At 40.7% G+C, this 18,563-nt stretch overlaps 1 protein-coding gene across 3 annotated transcripts in view; it reads right to left on the minus strand.

The window, feature by feature from the left end:
• LOC126254070 (germinal-center associated nuclear protein) overlaps positions 1-18,563 on the minus strand; it is a 301,140-nt gene that overhangs the window by 244,675 nt on the left and 37,902 nt on the right. For all 3 annotated transcript variants that reach the window (XM_049955281.1, XM_049955282.1, XM_049955280.1), the window contains exon 6: positions 2,310-2,525. In XM_049955281.1, coding sequence (XP_049811238.1) covers positions 2,310-2,525 — 216 coding nt within the window. The remainder of the gene's footprint in view (positions 1-2,309; positions 2,526-18,563) is intronic.

Consider the following 18,563-nt stretch of genomic DNA (forward strand, 5'->3'; position numbering starts at 1 on the left):
ACACCATGGTTCCAAACAACAGCCCTCAGTTCACAGTATCCTAGGTCCAGTGATTCTGCACTTACCATGGCATTCAGCATTTAATGACCACCAGCCTTTCATCCAATCTTAATGGCTTAGCAGAATGTTTCATTATACTTTGACAACACAAATGGCAAAAGCTATGGGGTCAGCTAAATCAGACTGTTCTTCACATCTTTTAGCTTTTGGTCATAGCCAAGCAGAACTATTGCATGGGTGTCCTCATCAGGCACTGCTGGATCTTCTCTTCCCACCATCTGAATGAGCAAAAGAGGAAGCAACACCATTTCACATGGGTGCTCCAGTGAGAGGGCCCCAGTGTAGGCACATTTTCAAGTGCAGCCCTGAGTTGCATGTGGAGATCCACTGTAGCACAACAGGGATGCCAGCTACTTCTGGTGGCAACTGGCATGTGGGGTGCTTCACAGATACTGTAACCAACCTGTGTTGTGGTATCCTGACAATACACCTCCACTGTGCCCAGAGGGCTGCTGTAACAGTTCCCACCACAGTGGGCCCTTCAACAGCACACCGCAAGCAGTGAACATCTAGCCCATTCATCCTGCCTACCACAGCAGACCCCCAAGGACACTGATCCAGCTCCTCCATTGGATGAACAACCAGGGCTGCCAGCATCAGCATCAATGCAGTCTGCTTCCAAAGCCATATCTGGAGTCTCTAATATGTTTCCAAACCGCCGCCTCAGGATCAGAGTGTCGCCTGGAACTGACCACAGGGATTTCCTCAAGCAACAGCCTGCTGCCACTTCCAAATCCTGCCCCACATCAGCCTGGCTGGTTTTTGCCCTACATGCAGATTGAAGTAGTGAGGGATCTTGTAATCCCATTGGACATTTCAATATATAACATAGAACAACTGACATGTTATAGTGCCTCCAGAATTTTACGAAAGTCTGAAGACACTTGCGTTCCAGCCGTTTCAAACACACATTATTTTAAAGCAGAGCATAAGGATGAGCATGGGATACTGCACCCATTTATTGTTTGAGCAGGAAACTGGAAGGGAGATAATTCGTCGGCGCTGGCAAGTGTTCAGCGCGACCTGCCAAGAATAAGCAAATATGGCCCGGAAGCTCCGTGGCCAGCTGCAAAGAGTAATGTAGCATTGTATTGTTAAAAAACAAATGGAGAGACCCAAAATAGTGACTTTTTATTAGACTTTGAACTGCTGTTGAGAGTATGTGGACTAGACGTGGATAGTCAGCCACAATAAAAGCTTATGTATTAATTGTGTTCAAATATGTGTAATTAACTGATTCTGGGTGCCCGGTAATATGTGGGCTTACATGATAAAGTTTACTTTTTTTTGTATAAAGTGGAAATAAATATGTTCTGCTGCATTGAATGATATTCCAAGAGTAGCGTATTTTTTAAATAATAGGAGAGAGAGCGAGAGAGTGAAAATTTCCCCTTCCTAGCAGTGAAATCTTTGGAGAAGCGTCCGGTGCTAGCAGAAGACATCGGCGCTGCAAGAAAGCAGAACCAGCATTCTTCAACAAGTAAGTCCACGAAAACACTTAAGCTGTACAGAGAGAGCGTAACATTACATCGGGCCACCACAATGTGTCATTACGTCTACGTCCAGTACATCCAGCAAGAGTGCTGCCAGCAAAGAAAGCACAGCATCTCATGTGAGACCAGCTAGCCAACTTATTTAAGCCCAAGCAGCCATGAGCTTGCTCTCATTTTCTGGAACTCAGTCAATGTTGTGTTCTGAAGCAAGTGATCCTTCCCTAGATAACGACACAGTATTTACAGATTCTGCCAAATAAGAAGTGGACTGCATTTACCAACGTGCAAGTTGACCATGCCTGCATGTAGGATTGCTACAGTGAAGTTACACTTCAGTGCCACAGACTGATATGCCTATTCAGCCACACAAACTAGCTAACTTTTATGTTAGTTTCCACCATTTATTAATAGTGCCACACTTGTGTTGTTGTAAGGTGACTGGCCTGTATTTGGTTTAATAGGCATGTACAGTGAGATTGATGTGTGAATTCTTTAATTGTCTTGTGCCTCAGGCTATTTTATTTTTTGGGAGTTTACTGACTTCTTTTCATGTTGCATTGTACTTAAGCATGTATAATAAATAATTGTTGCCATAGAAAAGTGGGTTGGAAAAGAACTGACTACTACTTCTTCAGTTTTTCTCTACTTCCAGAGAAAGTTTTTAAAATAAACTTGATTATAAAATATTCTATAAAAAATATTGTTGTAAGAACTCTTTTTCTTTTTCTTTTTTTTTTTTTTTTTTTTTTTTTTTACCTTTCTTATTGATCTGGTGCGATCCCAGAGGAAAAAATACCAGTCCCTCAAGTTTTCATTGGGATCTTCAACACGATTCACAATTTGTGACAACATATACTCCATTGTCATTCGCAGGACAGGAGCTGGCCGCAGATCATGTGGTAGAGGCATGTCTTGGTCTGCAGAACTTCTTGAGTATTGTTTTACAGCTAAATAAGCATCCATCACAGCAGTCTGCACACAAGAATATAAATAACAGAAACTAGTAACTAATAGAAGAAATGGTTCAAATGGCTCTGAGCACTATGGGACTTAACTGCTGAGGTCATCAGTCCCCTAGAACTTAGAACTACTTAAACCTAACTAACCTAAGGACATCACACACATCCATGCCAAGGTAGGTTTGAACCTGCGACCGTAGCAGTCACGCAGTTCCAGACTGTAGCGCCTAGAACCACTCGGCCACCCCGGCCGGCTAACTAATAGAAGCTTATGAGTACCAAAGATAATAAGTATAGAAGCTAGAAAGTCCCACACATTAATAAGTGCCACAAATTGGTATGTACTGGAAGCTAACAAATGAACTGGGATGGAAAATAACAATAATTCATATCCAATGTGAAATCTAAATGCAAGTTCTGCTGCTTTATGGGTATAGTGTACAGGGCCATGCATCAGCCTGCAGAACAGCTTTACCTTGTGTGACTATTCATTCACAATACATATTTTCACTATCAAGGATCATAAAGAACAGTATCTATGTGAAATTCAGTTTCTTGTCATGCAAATCACCATCTGAGATAACAGTAATCCTGAAAGAAGCATTTGAAGGGGGCACACAATGCGGAATGCTTGTCTATTAGTTGTTTTCATGTTTCAAATAGGAAAACATGTCACTGGAAGAATAACCTTGACCTCTCTGAGAATAAAACAAAAAAAAAAAAAATTTGAAATGATGTCTACAAAGACTGCTGCCAAGTAATTGATGAGACTTCTTAGTAGACATTTGCAAAGTTAAACAGCTCCCACTATTCCTGCACTCTATACGTGAATCAAATGACAAGAAACTGTAACATGTACTACAATGGGACATACCCTCTCTCACAGTGGTCTGCAGAGTATATATGCAGACATAGAGTCCACATAATGAAAAATTTCAAGTTAAGTACACAAATTACAAGCAAAGAAGAGGCAATATATTTTAAGAAGGTGATGTCTCACACTTTTAAATATTTGAAGAATGTCATGATTTACCACCAACAATTTCTGATAAAATTTCTTTGATGAATGACGAATTTCTGTCCACAGGCCATTGTCAGATTCATAAAAACATTTACACTATACTATGTGATAAAATAAATGGTGTCAGATAATAAAATCCATAAATTTATTACTGTTGGCAAATAGCAAAAAATTAAATTGTCAATTACAAAAATGTGCCACACACTGCATCATCCATGCTATTCTACCAGTTGGTGTTAACAGTCTGAACAGTGGCATTCTACATACTTAATGCTTCCATTCATAATGTTAACGCTGACTGTTAACATAACATGAACGAGTCCACCATTTGGCACATTTTTGTGAGTGATGATGTAATTTTTTACGATTTGAAAACAGTGACGAATTCATGGATTTCATTATTTGATTCCACACATTTTCATTACCGAGTACGATGCTGTAAATGTTTTTATGAACCTGATGATGGTCTGTGGACAAAAACTGCTTCTTCAATAAGGAAAGTTTATCAGCAGCTCTTGGCAATGATGCATGACATTTGAAGATGTCATTTAGAAACGCAGAAGAGAAAGTACAGGAATGAGCAGTGAATTAATGCGGAGATACACTAACAAAGTGCAAGGAAAGTAAGTGGCACCCAAGCCAAAAGGTGATGCAAAAATCATGAGAGGTACTGGAAAAAGAATCAAGACAATAAAATAAAATTTTTGCTGTGTTTAAGAAGCCACTGCTTTTAATATATACAACATGAAATTAAGATAAGGCTATCCCAGTACAACATTTTCAAGTGTCAGTTCAAATACATATCAACATGGTCACCATAATAAGTAAGTAATCTAACATAAATCTCCAATTCCTTGTTTTACATATAGATGGTGGCCAGAAACAGTCTGGAAAGTGTGTAAGGGCACTGCAGGATAAATTGTTCTGTGAAACAATTGTTACGAAAAAATTCGATACATTGCGCCACTTCGGAGTTAATTGCCATTAAAGTTAGCCAATCAAGTTGTTGCATGCACAAACTCAAGCAGCACACTGGAGATGGTGTCAGCAAATGTGCTCTTCTTTTGGTTTCCCAAATCTGAACAAGAGAGTGATACAAAAATTGGACATGGAACAGTAATAAGGAATGAACCTGAGCCAAAGGCTGAGCAGTCTCTTGTGCTATAACTACACTATGAGAACATCTGACACTAATTGTGCAGGGCGAGCCACATGAATTTGCACGCAAAACAGCACTAATTAACTTGGAAATGGTACAACGTATCAAATATTTTTCTTAGCAATTATTTCTCAGCACAACTTATCCTGAACATCCTTGCAAGCTTTCAGACTGTTTCTGACCACATTGTAAGTAAAATATGCGCTAACAGAGTAAAAAACAGCCACGGCCTTCTGCCTCTGTTCCTCTGCATTCATGAGATGGTAGAAGCTTTGCATACTACTGTTTTGCATACAGGAGGGAGTAACAGGCGATATTGGGAATTCAGGTTGGGTTCAGGGGATACATTTTCCCAGATATCCTAATGATAAAATAACTGGACCTGACACAAACTTTCAATTGTCAGTTCAGCTGCACTCTTTTAAAGCTAGATTATATGACAAGATAAATGTACAATGCACCAAAAAGGAAACTGATCAAGGTAAGGGTAAAGTAGGTTAACAGAAAGTGTAAAAAGTGGATAGCTTATCCTATTTTTAAGTATATAAATCCCTTAATACACAGAGTTAATCATATGATGTAGAATAAGTTTACAATTGTATAATTATAATGACAAAAACACTACACACAGCTTTATGTTCACACTAGATAAAGGTTAAGGGATTCTCCTCCAGTACTGCACAATTACTCATTTCCTGGCACACTATCTCTCTCTCTCTCTCTCTCTCTCTCTCTCTCTCTTTCTTTCTTTCTTTCTTTCTTTTAATTTTGTTACCCAATAATCCTATGATTCTCCTCAGTAACCATTATAGGTTTGTGTGTGTGTGTGTGTGTGTGTGTGTGTGTGTAAGCAAAGGCAGGGTAATGGCCAGGGACGTGACAGGCTACAAGGAAATGGGATTGGAATGTGGCACTGGCCATCTTGCACTAGTGCAGGCAGAGGTAACTACACATAGTACACAAAATATTGGGGAAGGGCTGATGCGAGTCACAGCACAGAACACAGGAAGGGGGAGATTATAGTATGGTTGTTGATACAGTGTTCTCCTGATTATTCATGTGTGTATTATCCGATCTGCAAATTATTCATGCACCTAAAAAAAGAAAACGAAAAAAGCACATGCATCACAAAAGCTCACGCATCGCACACATGGGGACCAGGCAGGGCGGGCTGCTGGTCACTAGGGGCAGTGGCAGATGCTAAGCTAGTAAGCCAGACTGGCAGCAGAAGATGCCTGTGCCAAGCCCTGCCTGAGTGTGCACAGATGTCAGCCACCAATGCTGCCACTGCTACCCATCCAGTACACATCATCCCAAATACATGTTTGGAAGTATTTCTATTAGTTATGTTTCTTGATTATTCATGCATCTTCTATCCCACATTATTCTGAATAATTGGGAGTACACTGTATTAACAGACAAACTGAACTATAATGAAGTGATAGGAGGGGTGTGGTGCAGGGTATAGGGACTGTGGCAGAGGTGGGTGTGGGAAAGGGGCTAGATGAGACTGATGCCAGAGAGACTGTGGTATAAAAAGTTGCATTGTAAGAACTATTCCCATCTGTATGCTTCAGAGAAACAGAAACTCTTATTGAGTGGATGATCTGTTCGGTATTGAAAATTGGGGAAAGGACGGGGGGGGGGGGGGGGGGGGGCGGGCAAATCTAGATGGTATGAGTCATGAAACAAGCACTGAAGTCATATACATTATTCTCAGTGGCCTGCACTACCTTTGTAGAGTCAACACTGCGCTTGGTCTCGGTTTGGCTGTGGCCATCATTGAGGTCGATAGCTTTTTGGTGGTCATTTCCATTTAAATGGCTGTACAGAAACCACATAGTGGCTGATATACAATTGCATTCACTGGTTTTCACATCTCTGATGGGACAGGACATGCCTGTGATGGGACTAGAATAAAATATACTGGGTGAGCACATAGAACAAATATTGCACCTGAGTATTTCACATGAGTATGACTCTTGTGGCAAGGGACAGGAATAGGGGTGGTTAAAGATGGACAAAGATATTTCACAGACTGGATTTTTGTGGTTGAGGGAGAAAGAAAGAAGACTGGGAACGATTTTCCTCATTTCAGAGCATGATGAAAGGCAGTTGAAGTGCTGACAGAGCATGCAGTTAAGGTATTTGAATTTTGAATGGTACTGGATGCTCCTTTGAAGCTGGTAGGTGGGGGTGTAGGAAGAGGTAGTTGCATAAGTTGATACAGGAGCAGGAGCGTAAGATCTGTGCCCTTCAGGTGAGGTTAGAAAACACAAAGGAGAAACTAGATAGGATGAGGAGGGTGAAGGGTGCTGGGGAATGGGGACTGGCAGTTGGTAAGAAGGCAACTAGGAGGAGGAGACATTCAGACAGTTGTACTTTGTGTATAACCAATAGATTTGACCAACTGTACAAGCTAAGAGGAGAAGAGCCTCTTGTAGCTGTAGGTGTAGGAAACTTGCTAGCTGTAGGTGTAGGAAACTTGCAGCAGTCCTCAGCAATTAGGAAGTCTAGGTCAGTTGCAATTTCTAACAGAAAGAAGTTTCTGCTGCTAGGTAGTTCACATGGCAGAGGTGTGAGCCAGCAGTTGCACGAAGTCTTGAGGAGTAAGTACCAGGTCACCAGCATTGTGAAGCCAAGCGTAGGATTGGCTCAGATGACTGTTGACGTAGGGAAGTTATGTAGGAATTTTACAAAAGACGATGAGGTAGTGATCGTGGGTGGAGCTGGGAATAGTTTTGATAGGGATGAGGAGTATGATGCAGATGGTGACCTGATAAAGATAGCTTCTCACACTAGTGGCATTAATGTGCACTTCGTGCAACTGTTCCAGTGTCAAGATCGGCCTCATCTTCATGCTGCTGTTAGGCATTTTAACATGTTGCTGGAGAAGGCACTAATAGCAGAAGGCATGGCTCAAATTGCAGTGGTGCCAGCTGAGTCTATCAATAGATTGGGTTTCTCTAGGTATAGCCCACACCACAACAGGTGTGGGAAGGGGAGGATGGAAAAGCTTATAGGTGACAGCATAGTGTGTGGTGGTCAGATCGCTCCTGGGAAAATTCCTGTAGTAGTTGGCTTGTAGACTGTAGTCAGCTGATAGGTATGCCTGCTTAAAGGAAGTCCCTCTAACAAAGGAATCACCTTCAAAGGAGGTCAGCTATCCAGGTAGTGAAGGATTTAGCATATTTCATCCAAATATGAGAGGTATTAGAGATAAAGTTAATGAGCTGCTTACAGATGTTGACTCTGACATTATTGGTATATCAGACCACCACTTAAATAATTTGACAATTCAGAGGCTTCCTTTACCAGGATACACATTAGCTGCCTGTTTTTCAAGGACTTTTTTGCGGAGTACGGGAGTGACCATGTACCTTAAAATCAGCATTCCATTTGAGTCCATAGACACATTATGCCACTGCACTGAACAGGTATTTGAATGCTGTGAAGGGGCATTTGAATTTAGTGAAACTAAATTCCTAATTGTTGTTATTTATAGGTCCCCCAACTCTGACTTCTTGGTTATATGTAGTGACTTCAATATTAATTTTATATGTAATTGTGCAAGAAAAAGGAAGATCTCCTAAATTCATATGATCTGATGCCGACTGTTTTTTCCCCACCAGGATGCAGGGGAACAGTAGCACAGCTGTAGACAACTTTTTATTCATTCTTCATTACTAGATGGGCAAAGGGTGACTGGCCTGCACAAATTTTAACACTAAAACATTTTTGTACTCAAACAAAGGTTGCATATAAATACGAACTATGTAAAAAAGCTAACCCAATGGCAACAGAGAGATTTTTAAACCTCGTTAAGGAACAAGAGTGGCAGGATGTTTATAGTGCTGATAACGTAGATGACAAGTATAATGCTTTCCGTAACAGATTTATCATTGTCTTTGAAAGCTGCTTTCCATCAGAACGTTCTAAACAGGTTACTAGCAGTAAAAGGCAGCCTAGGTGGCAGACTAATGGGATAAGGATATCATGTAGAACAAAGTGAGAATTATATCAAAATGCTAGTAGTCACAATCGAGCTACTGTAGCCCATTACAAACAGTATTGCACAGTGCTTAAAAATGTTATTAGGAAGGCAAAGAGTATGTGGTACGCAAGTAGAACAGCTAATTGACAGGATAAAATTAAAACCATATGGTCAGTCGTAAAAGAAGTGTCTGGTAAGCAGCACAAGGTCGACGACATAAAGTCAGTTCGCAGCAAAAATATTTCTGTTACTGGTGAGTCAGATATCTGTACAGTATTTAACAATCACTATCTGAGCATTGCTGATAATTTAAATAAAAACTTAGTTCCACAGCGAATCATACAACACTCTTGTAAAATGCCGTTCTGAGACTCGTGTCTTAAATACTCCTCTGTAACAATGACAAGGGGGAGATTGAGTCAATAATTAAACTCTCGTGGATTTGATGGAGTACCTAGCAGAATATTAAAATATTGTGCTGCACATATTAACCTTGTACTTAGCCATATTTGCAATTTTTCCTTTACAAATGATCAGTTTCCTGAACGTTTGAAGTACTCAGTTGTAAAGCCGCATTATAAAAAGGGGAGAAAGGGATGATGTACAGTTCAGTTTTAGAAATGGTTTAACAACTGAAAATACTATATTCTCTGTGAGGAGCTGGAGGGATTAAACAAAAGGTTTCCAATGCTAGGTACCTTTTACAATTTAACTAAGGCACTTGATTGTGTTGATCACAAAATATTGCTGCAGAAGTTGGACCATTATGGAATACAGGAAGTAGCTCACAATTGGTTTACCTCTTACTTTAACAATAGATAGTGGAAGGTCATGTAAGAATGGCTATGATGTGGGGCCTGAGGGTGGCATGATTAAATGAGGGTGCCAATGGGATCAACGCTGGGACCACTCCTGTTCCTTATTTGTATAAATGATATGCCCTCTAGTATTACAGGTGACTCTAAAATGTTTCTGTTTGCTGATGACACTAGTTTGGTAGTGAAGAATGTTGTGTGCAATGTTGGCACTCTTTCAAATAGTGCAGTTCATGATGTAAGTTTGTGGCTTGTAGAAAATAAGCTAACACTAAATCACAGCAAGACTCAGTTTTTACAATTTCTAACACACAATTCCACAAAACCCAACGTGTTAATTTCACAGAATGGGCATATGATTAGTGAAACTGAACAGCTCAAATTTCTAGGTGTTCAGATAGGTAGTAAACTGTCGTGGAAAGCTCATGTTCAGAATCTTGTTCAAAATTTTAATGCTGCCATTTCTACTATTCAAACAGTATATGAATTAAGTGATAGTTCGACACAAAAAGTAGTCTACTTTGTTTATTTTAATTTCCTTATGATGTATGGTATTATACACTACTGGCCATTAAAATTGCTACACCAAGAAGAAATGCAGATGATAAACAGGTATTCACTGGACAAATATATTATACTAGAACTGACATGTGATTACATTTTCACGCAATTTGAGTGCATGAACCATGGACCTTGCTGTTGGTGGGGAGGCTTGCGTGCCTCAGCGATACAGATAGCTGTACCGTAGGTGCAACCACAACGGAGGGGTATCTGTTGAGAGGCCAGACAAACGTGGTTCCTGAAGAGGGGCAGCAGCCTTTTCAGTAGTTGCAAGGGCAAAAGTCTGGATGATTGACTGATCTGGTCTTGTAACAATAACCAAAACGGCCTTGCTGTGCTGGTACTGCGAACGGCTGAAAGCAAGGGGAAACTACAGCCGTAATTTTTTCAGAGGGCATGCAGCTTTACTGTATGATTAAATGATGATGGCGTCCTCTTGGGTAAAATATTCCGGAGGTAAAATAGTCCCCCATTCGGATCTCTGGGCAGGGACTACTCAAGAGGATGTCGTTATCAGGAGAAAGAAAACTGGCGTTCTACGGGTCGGAGCGTGGAATGTCAGATCCCTTAATCGGGCAGGTAGGTTAGAAAATTTAAAAAGGGAAATGGATGGGTTAAAGTTAGATATAGTGGGAATTAGTGAAGTTCGGTGGCAGGAGGAACAAGACTTCTGGTCAGGTGACTACAGGGTTATAAACACAAAATCAAATAGGGGTAATGCAGGAGTAGGTTTAATAATGAATAGGAAAATAGGAATGCGGGTAAGCTACTACAAACAGCATAGTGAACGCATTATTGTGGCCAAGATAGATACGAAGCCCACACCTACTACAGTAGTACAAGTTTATATGCCAACTAGCTCTGCAGATGACGAAGAAATTGAAGAAATCTATGATGAAATAAAAGAAATTATTCAGATAGTGAAGGGAGACGAAAATTTAATAATCATGGGTGACTGGAATTCGAGTGTAGGAAAAGGGAGAGAAGGAAACATAGTAGGTGAATATGGATTGGGGCTAAGAAATGAAAGAGGAAGCCGCCTGGTAGAATTTTGCACAGAGCATAACTTAATCATAGCTAACACTTGGTTTAAGAATCATGAAAGAAGGTTGTATACATGGAAGAACCCTGGAGATACTAAAAGGTATCAGATAGATTATATAATGGTAAGACAGAGATTTAGGAACCAGGTTTTAAATTGTAAGACATTTCCATGGGCAGATGTGGACTCTGACCACAATCTATTGGTTATGACATGTAGATTAAAACTGAAGAAACTGCAAAAAGGTGGGAATTTAATGAGATGGGACCTGGATAAATTGAAAGAACCAGAAGTTGTACAGAGTTTCAGGGAGAGCATAAGGGAACAATTGACAGGAATGGGGGAAAGAAATACAGTAGAAGAAGAATGGGTAGCTCTGAGGGATGAAGTAGTGAAGGCAGCAGAGGATCAAGTAGGTAAAAAGACAAGGTCTAGTAGAAATCCTTGGGTAACAGAAGAAATATTGAATTTAATTGATGAAAGGAGAAAATATAAAAATGCAGTAAATGAAGCACGCAAAAAGGAATACAAACGTCTCAAAAATGAGATCGACAGGAAGTGCAAAATGGCTAAGCAGGGATGGCTAGAGGACAAATGTAAGTATGTAGAGGCTTATCTCACTAGGGGTAAGATAGATACTGCCTACAGGAAAATTAAAGAGACCTTTGGAGATAAGAGAACGACTTGTATGAATATCAAGAGCTCAGATGGAAACCCAGTTCTAAGAAAGGAAGGGAAAGCAGAAAGGTGGAAGGAGTATATAGAGGGTCTATACAAGGGCGATGTACTTGAGGACAATATTATGGAAATGGAAGAGGATGTAGATGAAGATGAAATGGGGGATACGATACTGCGTGAAGAGTTTGACAGAGCACTGAAAGACCTGAGTCGAAACAAGGCCCCCGGAGTAGACAACATTCAATTGGAACTACTGACGGCCTTGGGAGAGCCAGTCCTGACAAAACTCTACCACCTGGTGAGCAAGATGTATGAAACAGGCGAAATACCCTCAGACTTCAAGAAGAATATAATAATTCCAATCCCAAAGAAAGCAGGTGTTGACAGATGTGAAAATTACCGAACTATCAGTTTAATAAGTCACAGCTGCAAAATACTAACACGAATTCTTTACAGACAAATGGAAAAACTAATAGAAGCCAACCTCGGGGAAGATCAGTTTGGATTCCGTAGAAACACTGGAACACGTTAGGCAATACTGACCTTACGACTTATCTTAGAAGAAAGATTAAGGAAAGGCAAACCTACGTTTCTAGCATTTGTGGACTTAGAGAAAGCTTTTGACAATGTTGACTGGAATACTCTCTTTCAAATTCTAAAGGTGGCAGGGGTAAAATACAGGGAACGAAAGGCTATTTACAATTTGTACAGAAACCAGATGGCAGTTATAAGAGTCGAGGGACATGAAAGGGAAGCAGTGGTTGGGAAGGGAGTAAGACAGGGTTGTAGCCTCTCCCCGATGTTATTCAATCTGTATATTGAGCAAGCAGTAAAAGAAACAAAAGAAAAATTCGGAGTAGGTATTAAAATCCATGGAGAAGAAATAAAAACTTTGAGGTTCGCCGATGACATTGTAATTCTGTCAGAGACAGCAAAGGACTTGGAAGAGCAGTTGAATGGAATGGACAGTGTCTTGAAAGGAGGATATAAGATGAACATCAACAAAAGCAAAACGAGGATAATGGAATGTAGTCGAATTAAGTCGGGTGATGCTGAGGGAATTAGATTAGGAAATGAGACACTTAAAGTAGTAAAGGAGTTTTGCTATTTGGGGAGCAAAATAACTGATGATGGTCGAAGTAGAGAGGATATAAAATGTAGACTGGCAATGGCAAGGAAAGCGTTTCTGAAGAAGAGAAATTTGTTAACATCGAGTATAGATTTAAGTGTCAGGGAGTCATTTCTGAAAGTATTTGTATGGAGTGTAGCCATGTATGGAAGTGAAACATGGACCATAAATAGTTTGGACAAGAAGAGAATAGAAGCTTTCAAAATGTGGTGCTACAGAAGAATGCTGAAGATTAGATGGGTAGATCACATAACTAATGAGGAAGTACTGAATAGGATTGGGGAGAAGAGAAGTTTGTGGCACAACTTGACCAGAAGACGGGATCGGTTGGTAGGACATGTTCTGAGGCATCAAGGGATCATCAATTTAGTATTGGAGGGCAGCGTGGAGGGTAAAAATCATAGAGGGAGACCAAGAGATGAATACACCAAGCAGATTCAGAAGGATGTAGGTTGCAGTAGGTACTGGGTGATGAAGAAGCTTGCACAGGATAGAGTAGCATGGAGAGCTGCATCAAACCAGTCTCAGGACTGAAGACCACAACAACAACAGATCCTGAGAAATCTGTACCCAGAACAACCGCCTCTGGTTGTAATAACGGTCTTGATATGCCTCGGCATTGAGTCAGACAGAGCTTGGATGGCGTGTATAGGTACAGCTGCCCATGCAGCTTCAACACGAAACCACAGTTCATCATGAGTAGTGACTGGCATATTGTGATGAGCCAGTTGCTCGGCCACCATTGACTAGACATTTTCAGTTGGTGAGAGATCTGGAGAATGCGCTGGCCAGAGCAGCAGTTGAACATTTTCTGTATCCAGAAGGGCCCGTACAGGACCTGCAACATGCGGTCGTGCATTATCCTGCTGAAATGTAGGGTTTCACAGGGATCGAATGAAGGGTAGAGCTATGGGCCGTCAATGCGAACAAGAAGTGACCGAGATGTGTAACCAATGGCACCCCATACCATCATGCCAGGTGATACGCCAGTATGGCGATGATGAATACACACTTCCAATGTGCATTCACAGCGATGTCGCCAAACACGGATGCGACCATCATGATGCTCTAAACAGAACCAGGATTCATCCGAAAAAAAGACGTTTTGCCATTCGTGCACCCAGGTTCGTCGCTGAGTACACCATCGCAGGCACTCCTGTCTGTGATGCAGCGTCAAGGGTAACTGCAGCCATGGTCTCCAAGCTGATAGTCCGTGTTGCTGCAAACATCGTCGAACTGTTCGTACAGATGGCTGTTGTCTTGCAAACGTCCCCATTTGTTGACTCAGGGATCGAGACGTGGCTGCACGATCCGTTACAGTCATGCGGATAAGATGCCTGTCATCTCGACTGCTAGTGATACGAGGTCGTTGGGATACAGCACGGCATTCCGTATTACCCTCCTGAGCCCACCGATTCCATATTCTGCTAACAGTCATTGGAACTTGATCAATGCAAGCAGCAATGTCGCGATACGATAAACCGCAATTGCAATAGGCTACAATCCGACCTTTATCAAAGTCGGAAACGTGATTGTAAGCATTTCTCCTCCTTACATGAGGCATCACAACAACATTTCACCAGGCAACGCCGGTCAACTGCTGTTTGTGTATGAGAAATCGGTTGGAAACTTTCCTCTTGTCAGCATGTTGTAGGTGTCGCCACCGGCACCAACCTTGTGTGAATGCTCTGAAAAGCTAATCATTTGCATATCACAGCATCTTCTTCCTGTCGGTTAAATTTCGCTTCTGTAGCACGTCATCTTCATGGTGTAGCAATTTTAATGGCCAGTAGTGTATTTTGGGGAAACTCTTCCCATTCTCAAAGGATATTTTGGCTGAGAAAGGAAGGTTCGGGCAATAAGTGGTGTAAGTTCGCGACCCCTTGTCGACCCCTGTTCATTAGTCTGAGTATTCTGACATTGGCCTTTCAATATATACATTCTTTACTGTCATTTCTCGTTACCAATATTCGTTTATTCCCAAGAATAAGCAGCTTTCACTCAGTTAATACTAAGCAGAAATCCAATCTGCATTTGGATCGGACTTCCTTGACTCTTGTGCAGAAAAGTGTGCAGCATACTGCAGCATCTATTTTCAATAAGCTACCACAAGAATTTGAAAATCTTAACAGTAATCCACACACTTTCAAATAAAAACTGAAGAGCTTTTCCTGGGTCACTCCTTCTATTCTGTCAAGGAGTTCCTTGAAAAATTAAGCTGATACCTGTGATATATCGTTGATTGCATTCACATTAACTTATAGCTCGTCTTTTTTTGGTTCATAAGCATTTTATTTTATCTGTTGTTACTTTTATGTTGTAATTTCATGTACTGACACGTTCCATGACATTGGAGACTTGCTCTTCAATTTGGTCCTACATAACTAGATGTGTAAAATAAAATAAAAAGTGGTAGACAATAATTTGGGAAAAGGCTGAAGTGAGTTATAGCATAGACAAAGGATTAGGAACTTGTTTGGATATGGCATGGCAGATTTGTTTGTGGAATAGTTTTGAAGGGTAGCTGTGCTCGTCACTGCACTTGGCTGGTCTGTGAGGGAGAGGCTGCTTATTGTAGAAGTGAAGATACTATCAGTGGTTGACAAATGTTACAGGGATGAAGGTTTTTTAAGAGATAAATGTGTTGGGAGGTCAGTGCCCTTGAAGATGCTTGGGCTGAAGAAAACCAAGACTGAGTCTGCAGGCATGGGGATGAAGGCACTGATATTAATATAAAAGGATACACCAGTAGACCAGCCCATCATTCCTTAGCAGTCACCTGAAAAGAACAGCAAGCAATAGGTTGGAGGTGTCGGTCAACTAAGGCTTGGATGCACAGTAACCAGCTACAATGGTCAAACATACAGGAAACATACAGAAGTTAGGTATGGGCTTAGGGTAAGGAGGCAAAGGATTCATTTTAGGGAGAGGTTATGAGATGGCCCTAAGGATTTTAGTAGGGATTGGAGATAATGCTAGACTTAAGGGATAAGGTCACTAAAGCTGGGATTGTAAGTAGAAGATGCTGAAAGTGACCTTTAACTTAAGAGTGGATGATCAATTCATTGCCTGTTTTAGAAGACAGCTGCAAGTGACCTTTAGTTCAAGGAAGGATGATCAATTCGGGGCCTGTTTGAAGATTGTCTACGGCTGTACACACAGGGGTCAAAAAGTAGTATGTTCGACTAACAGTCAAAACGCCCTGAACAAAAATCATCAGTAATGGTGGCCAAAGGATCCCAGTATAAAAACTCATCCTTGTTCTGCCATGGCCTTGTCAAACAAGGTGGAGGAGCAGTCAGAGTTACAGGGCAACCTCTTGCCATTATGGAGGGAAGCTGCCTACAAATGGCTGAAGAAGCAATGGCATGATAATGCACTAGGCAATGGAAACCACTGCATTAAAGACACACAATATGTTTCCACAGAACATTGGACCCGTGACCGAGAAAGTGTCATGATGATCTTTTCAGTGGCAAAAGATTCCAGATCTCCAGGAGGGGCTGCCAAGGAGGAGGTGACCACAAGAAAAAGACTGAATAACCAAAAAAAAAAGGTAACATTGTAGTAAAATGTAAACTTTCACAGCCAGAAATGTCACAATTAATAAAATGGTTCGAGCTATTATGCCAAGGTCGAATGGATTTCACATCAAAACCCCACATTTCATCCCCATCTGCAGAAGATATTTTCATGGGGGATGGCAGCTTCTTTGAATGTCCGATTCACACCCTAGCTCGCTATTAACTACAGCAGAATTCCACTTTCATGTGCTTCTGCGCAGTGGCGCGACGTCATGTTTTTAAAATGCAAGTGCAATTGACCACAGTCAACTGTCATCATTCAATTTTGCTATCACCCTATGGTGGAAGACTGGTACACATCTCCTTCAGCACCAGAATCCAGATGACATCCAATTTCACATCCTCCTCATTCTTACTGAAATTCCTGGGGTGCTTTACAATGTCTATGGCCTCCCTGTATAACCTTTCATGGTAATTGTAAAATGGTAACATTCTACGAGTCAGACCTTGAAACGTCAGACACTGAACATAGTAGGGAAGCTAACAAATCTGAAAAGGGAAATACAAAGGCTCAATCTAGATATAGTGGGGGTCAATGAAGCAAAATGGAAAGAAGATAAGGATTTCTGGTCAGATGAATATCAAGCAATATCAACAGCAGCAGAAAATGGTAAAACAAGTAGAGCATTCATTATGAATAGGAACATAGGGGAGATAATCAGTTACGGTGAACAGTTCAGGGCTAGAATCGTTATCAGAATTGACAATAAACCAACACCAACAACAGTAGTTCAGGTACATTTGCCAACAACGCAAGCAGAAAATAGAGCAGTAGAAAAAACCTATGAGGATACTGAATGGGTAATTCAGTATGTAAAGGGACATGAAAACCTAAAAGCCATGGGGGATTGGAATGTGGTTGTAGGGAAAGGAGTAGAAGAAAGGGTTATCAGATAAATGAACTAGATAGTAAGAATAAGAGTGGAGAAAGACTAACTGAGTTCCGAAAATAAATTTCAGCTAATAATAGCAAATGCACTGTTCAAAAATCACAAGAGCAGAAGGTATATTACTAAAAGGCTTGGGAATATGGAAAGATTCTAGCTGTATTACACCATGGGCAGAGAGAGATTTCCAAATCAGATATTGGATTGTAGGGCAAGCCCAGGAACAGGTATAGACTCAGACCACAATTTAGTAATGATGAAGAGTAAGCTGAAATTTAAGAGAATCACCTGGAAGAATCCATGTAAAAAGAAGAGCGGTACTGTAATAATGAATACGAAAGATTACTTGAAAAGTAGTAGACATCTACAAAAATAGCAATTACAAAAATAGAATAGACAAATATAGTTACATGGAAATGGCAAAGTAACCTTGGGTCACAGAATAACTACTTTAGATGACTGATGAATGGAGGGAGTGTAAAAATGTTCAGACAAAGACAGGAAAACAGAAACATAGTTCACTTAGAAATTAAATGAACACGGAGGGCAGAGAAGCTAATGTGAACTGGCCGCAGGCAAAATTTGAAGAAATCGAAAAAGGAATGGTCGTCAGGACTGATTCAGCATACAGAAAAGTCAAAATAACCTTTTGTGGCATTAAAACTGAGGATGACGACAATAAGAGTGGACGAGGAATTCCAGTGTTAAAACACAGAGGTGAAATACAAGAAATACAAAAGTAATGAGGAATAGAAGAAATGAAAATAGAGAGAAACTTAAAATGAAATTTGTAACCATAACGAAGTTACAGAATTCTGATACCTTGGAAGCAAAGTAACATATTATGGATAATGCAAGGAGGACATAGAAAGCAAACTAGCACAGGCAAAGTGGGCATTCCTGGTCAATAGAAGTCAAAAAGTATCAAACTCAACAGTACTATAGAGAGCTGCAAAGAGTAAAAAACTGTATGGAAAAGACAAAGATTGAAACACATCCAACAAATAACTGAGGATGTAGAATGCAAGTGCTATTCTGCGAAGAAGAGATTGGTACAAGAGAATTAATGGTGGGTTACATCAAACCAGTCAGAAGACTGATGGCTGTTCTACATCCTGTCAAAAGTTCATGTTACTGGGAATGGTGCTAAGAAAAGAAGATGAGGCAGGTTCAAGGTGAGA

Source organism: Schistocerca nitens, chromosome 1 (genome assembly GCF_023898315.1).
Source record: "Schistocerca nitens isolate TAMUIC-IGC-003100 chromosome 1, iqSchNite1.1, whole genome shotgun sequence".
Classification (NCBI taxonomy): domain Eukaryota; kingdom Metazoa; phylum Arthropoda; class Insecta; order Orthoptera; family Acrididae; genus Schistocerca; species Schistocerca nitens.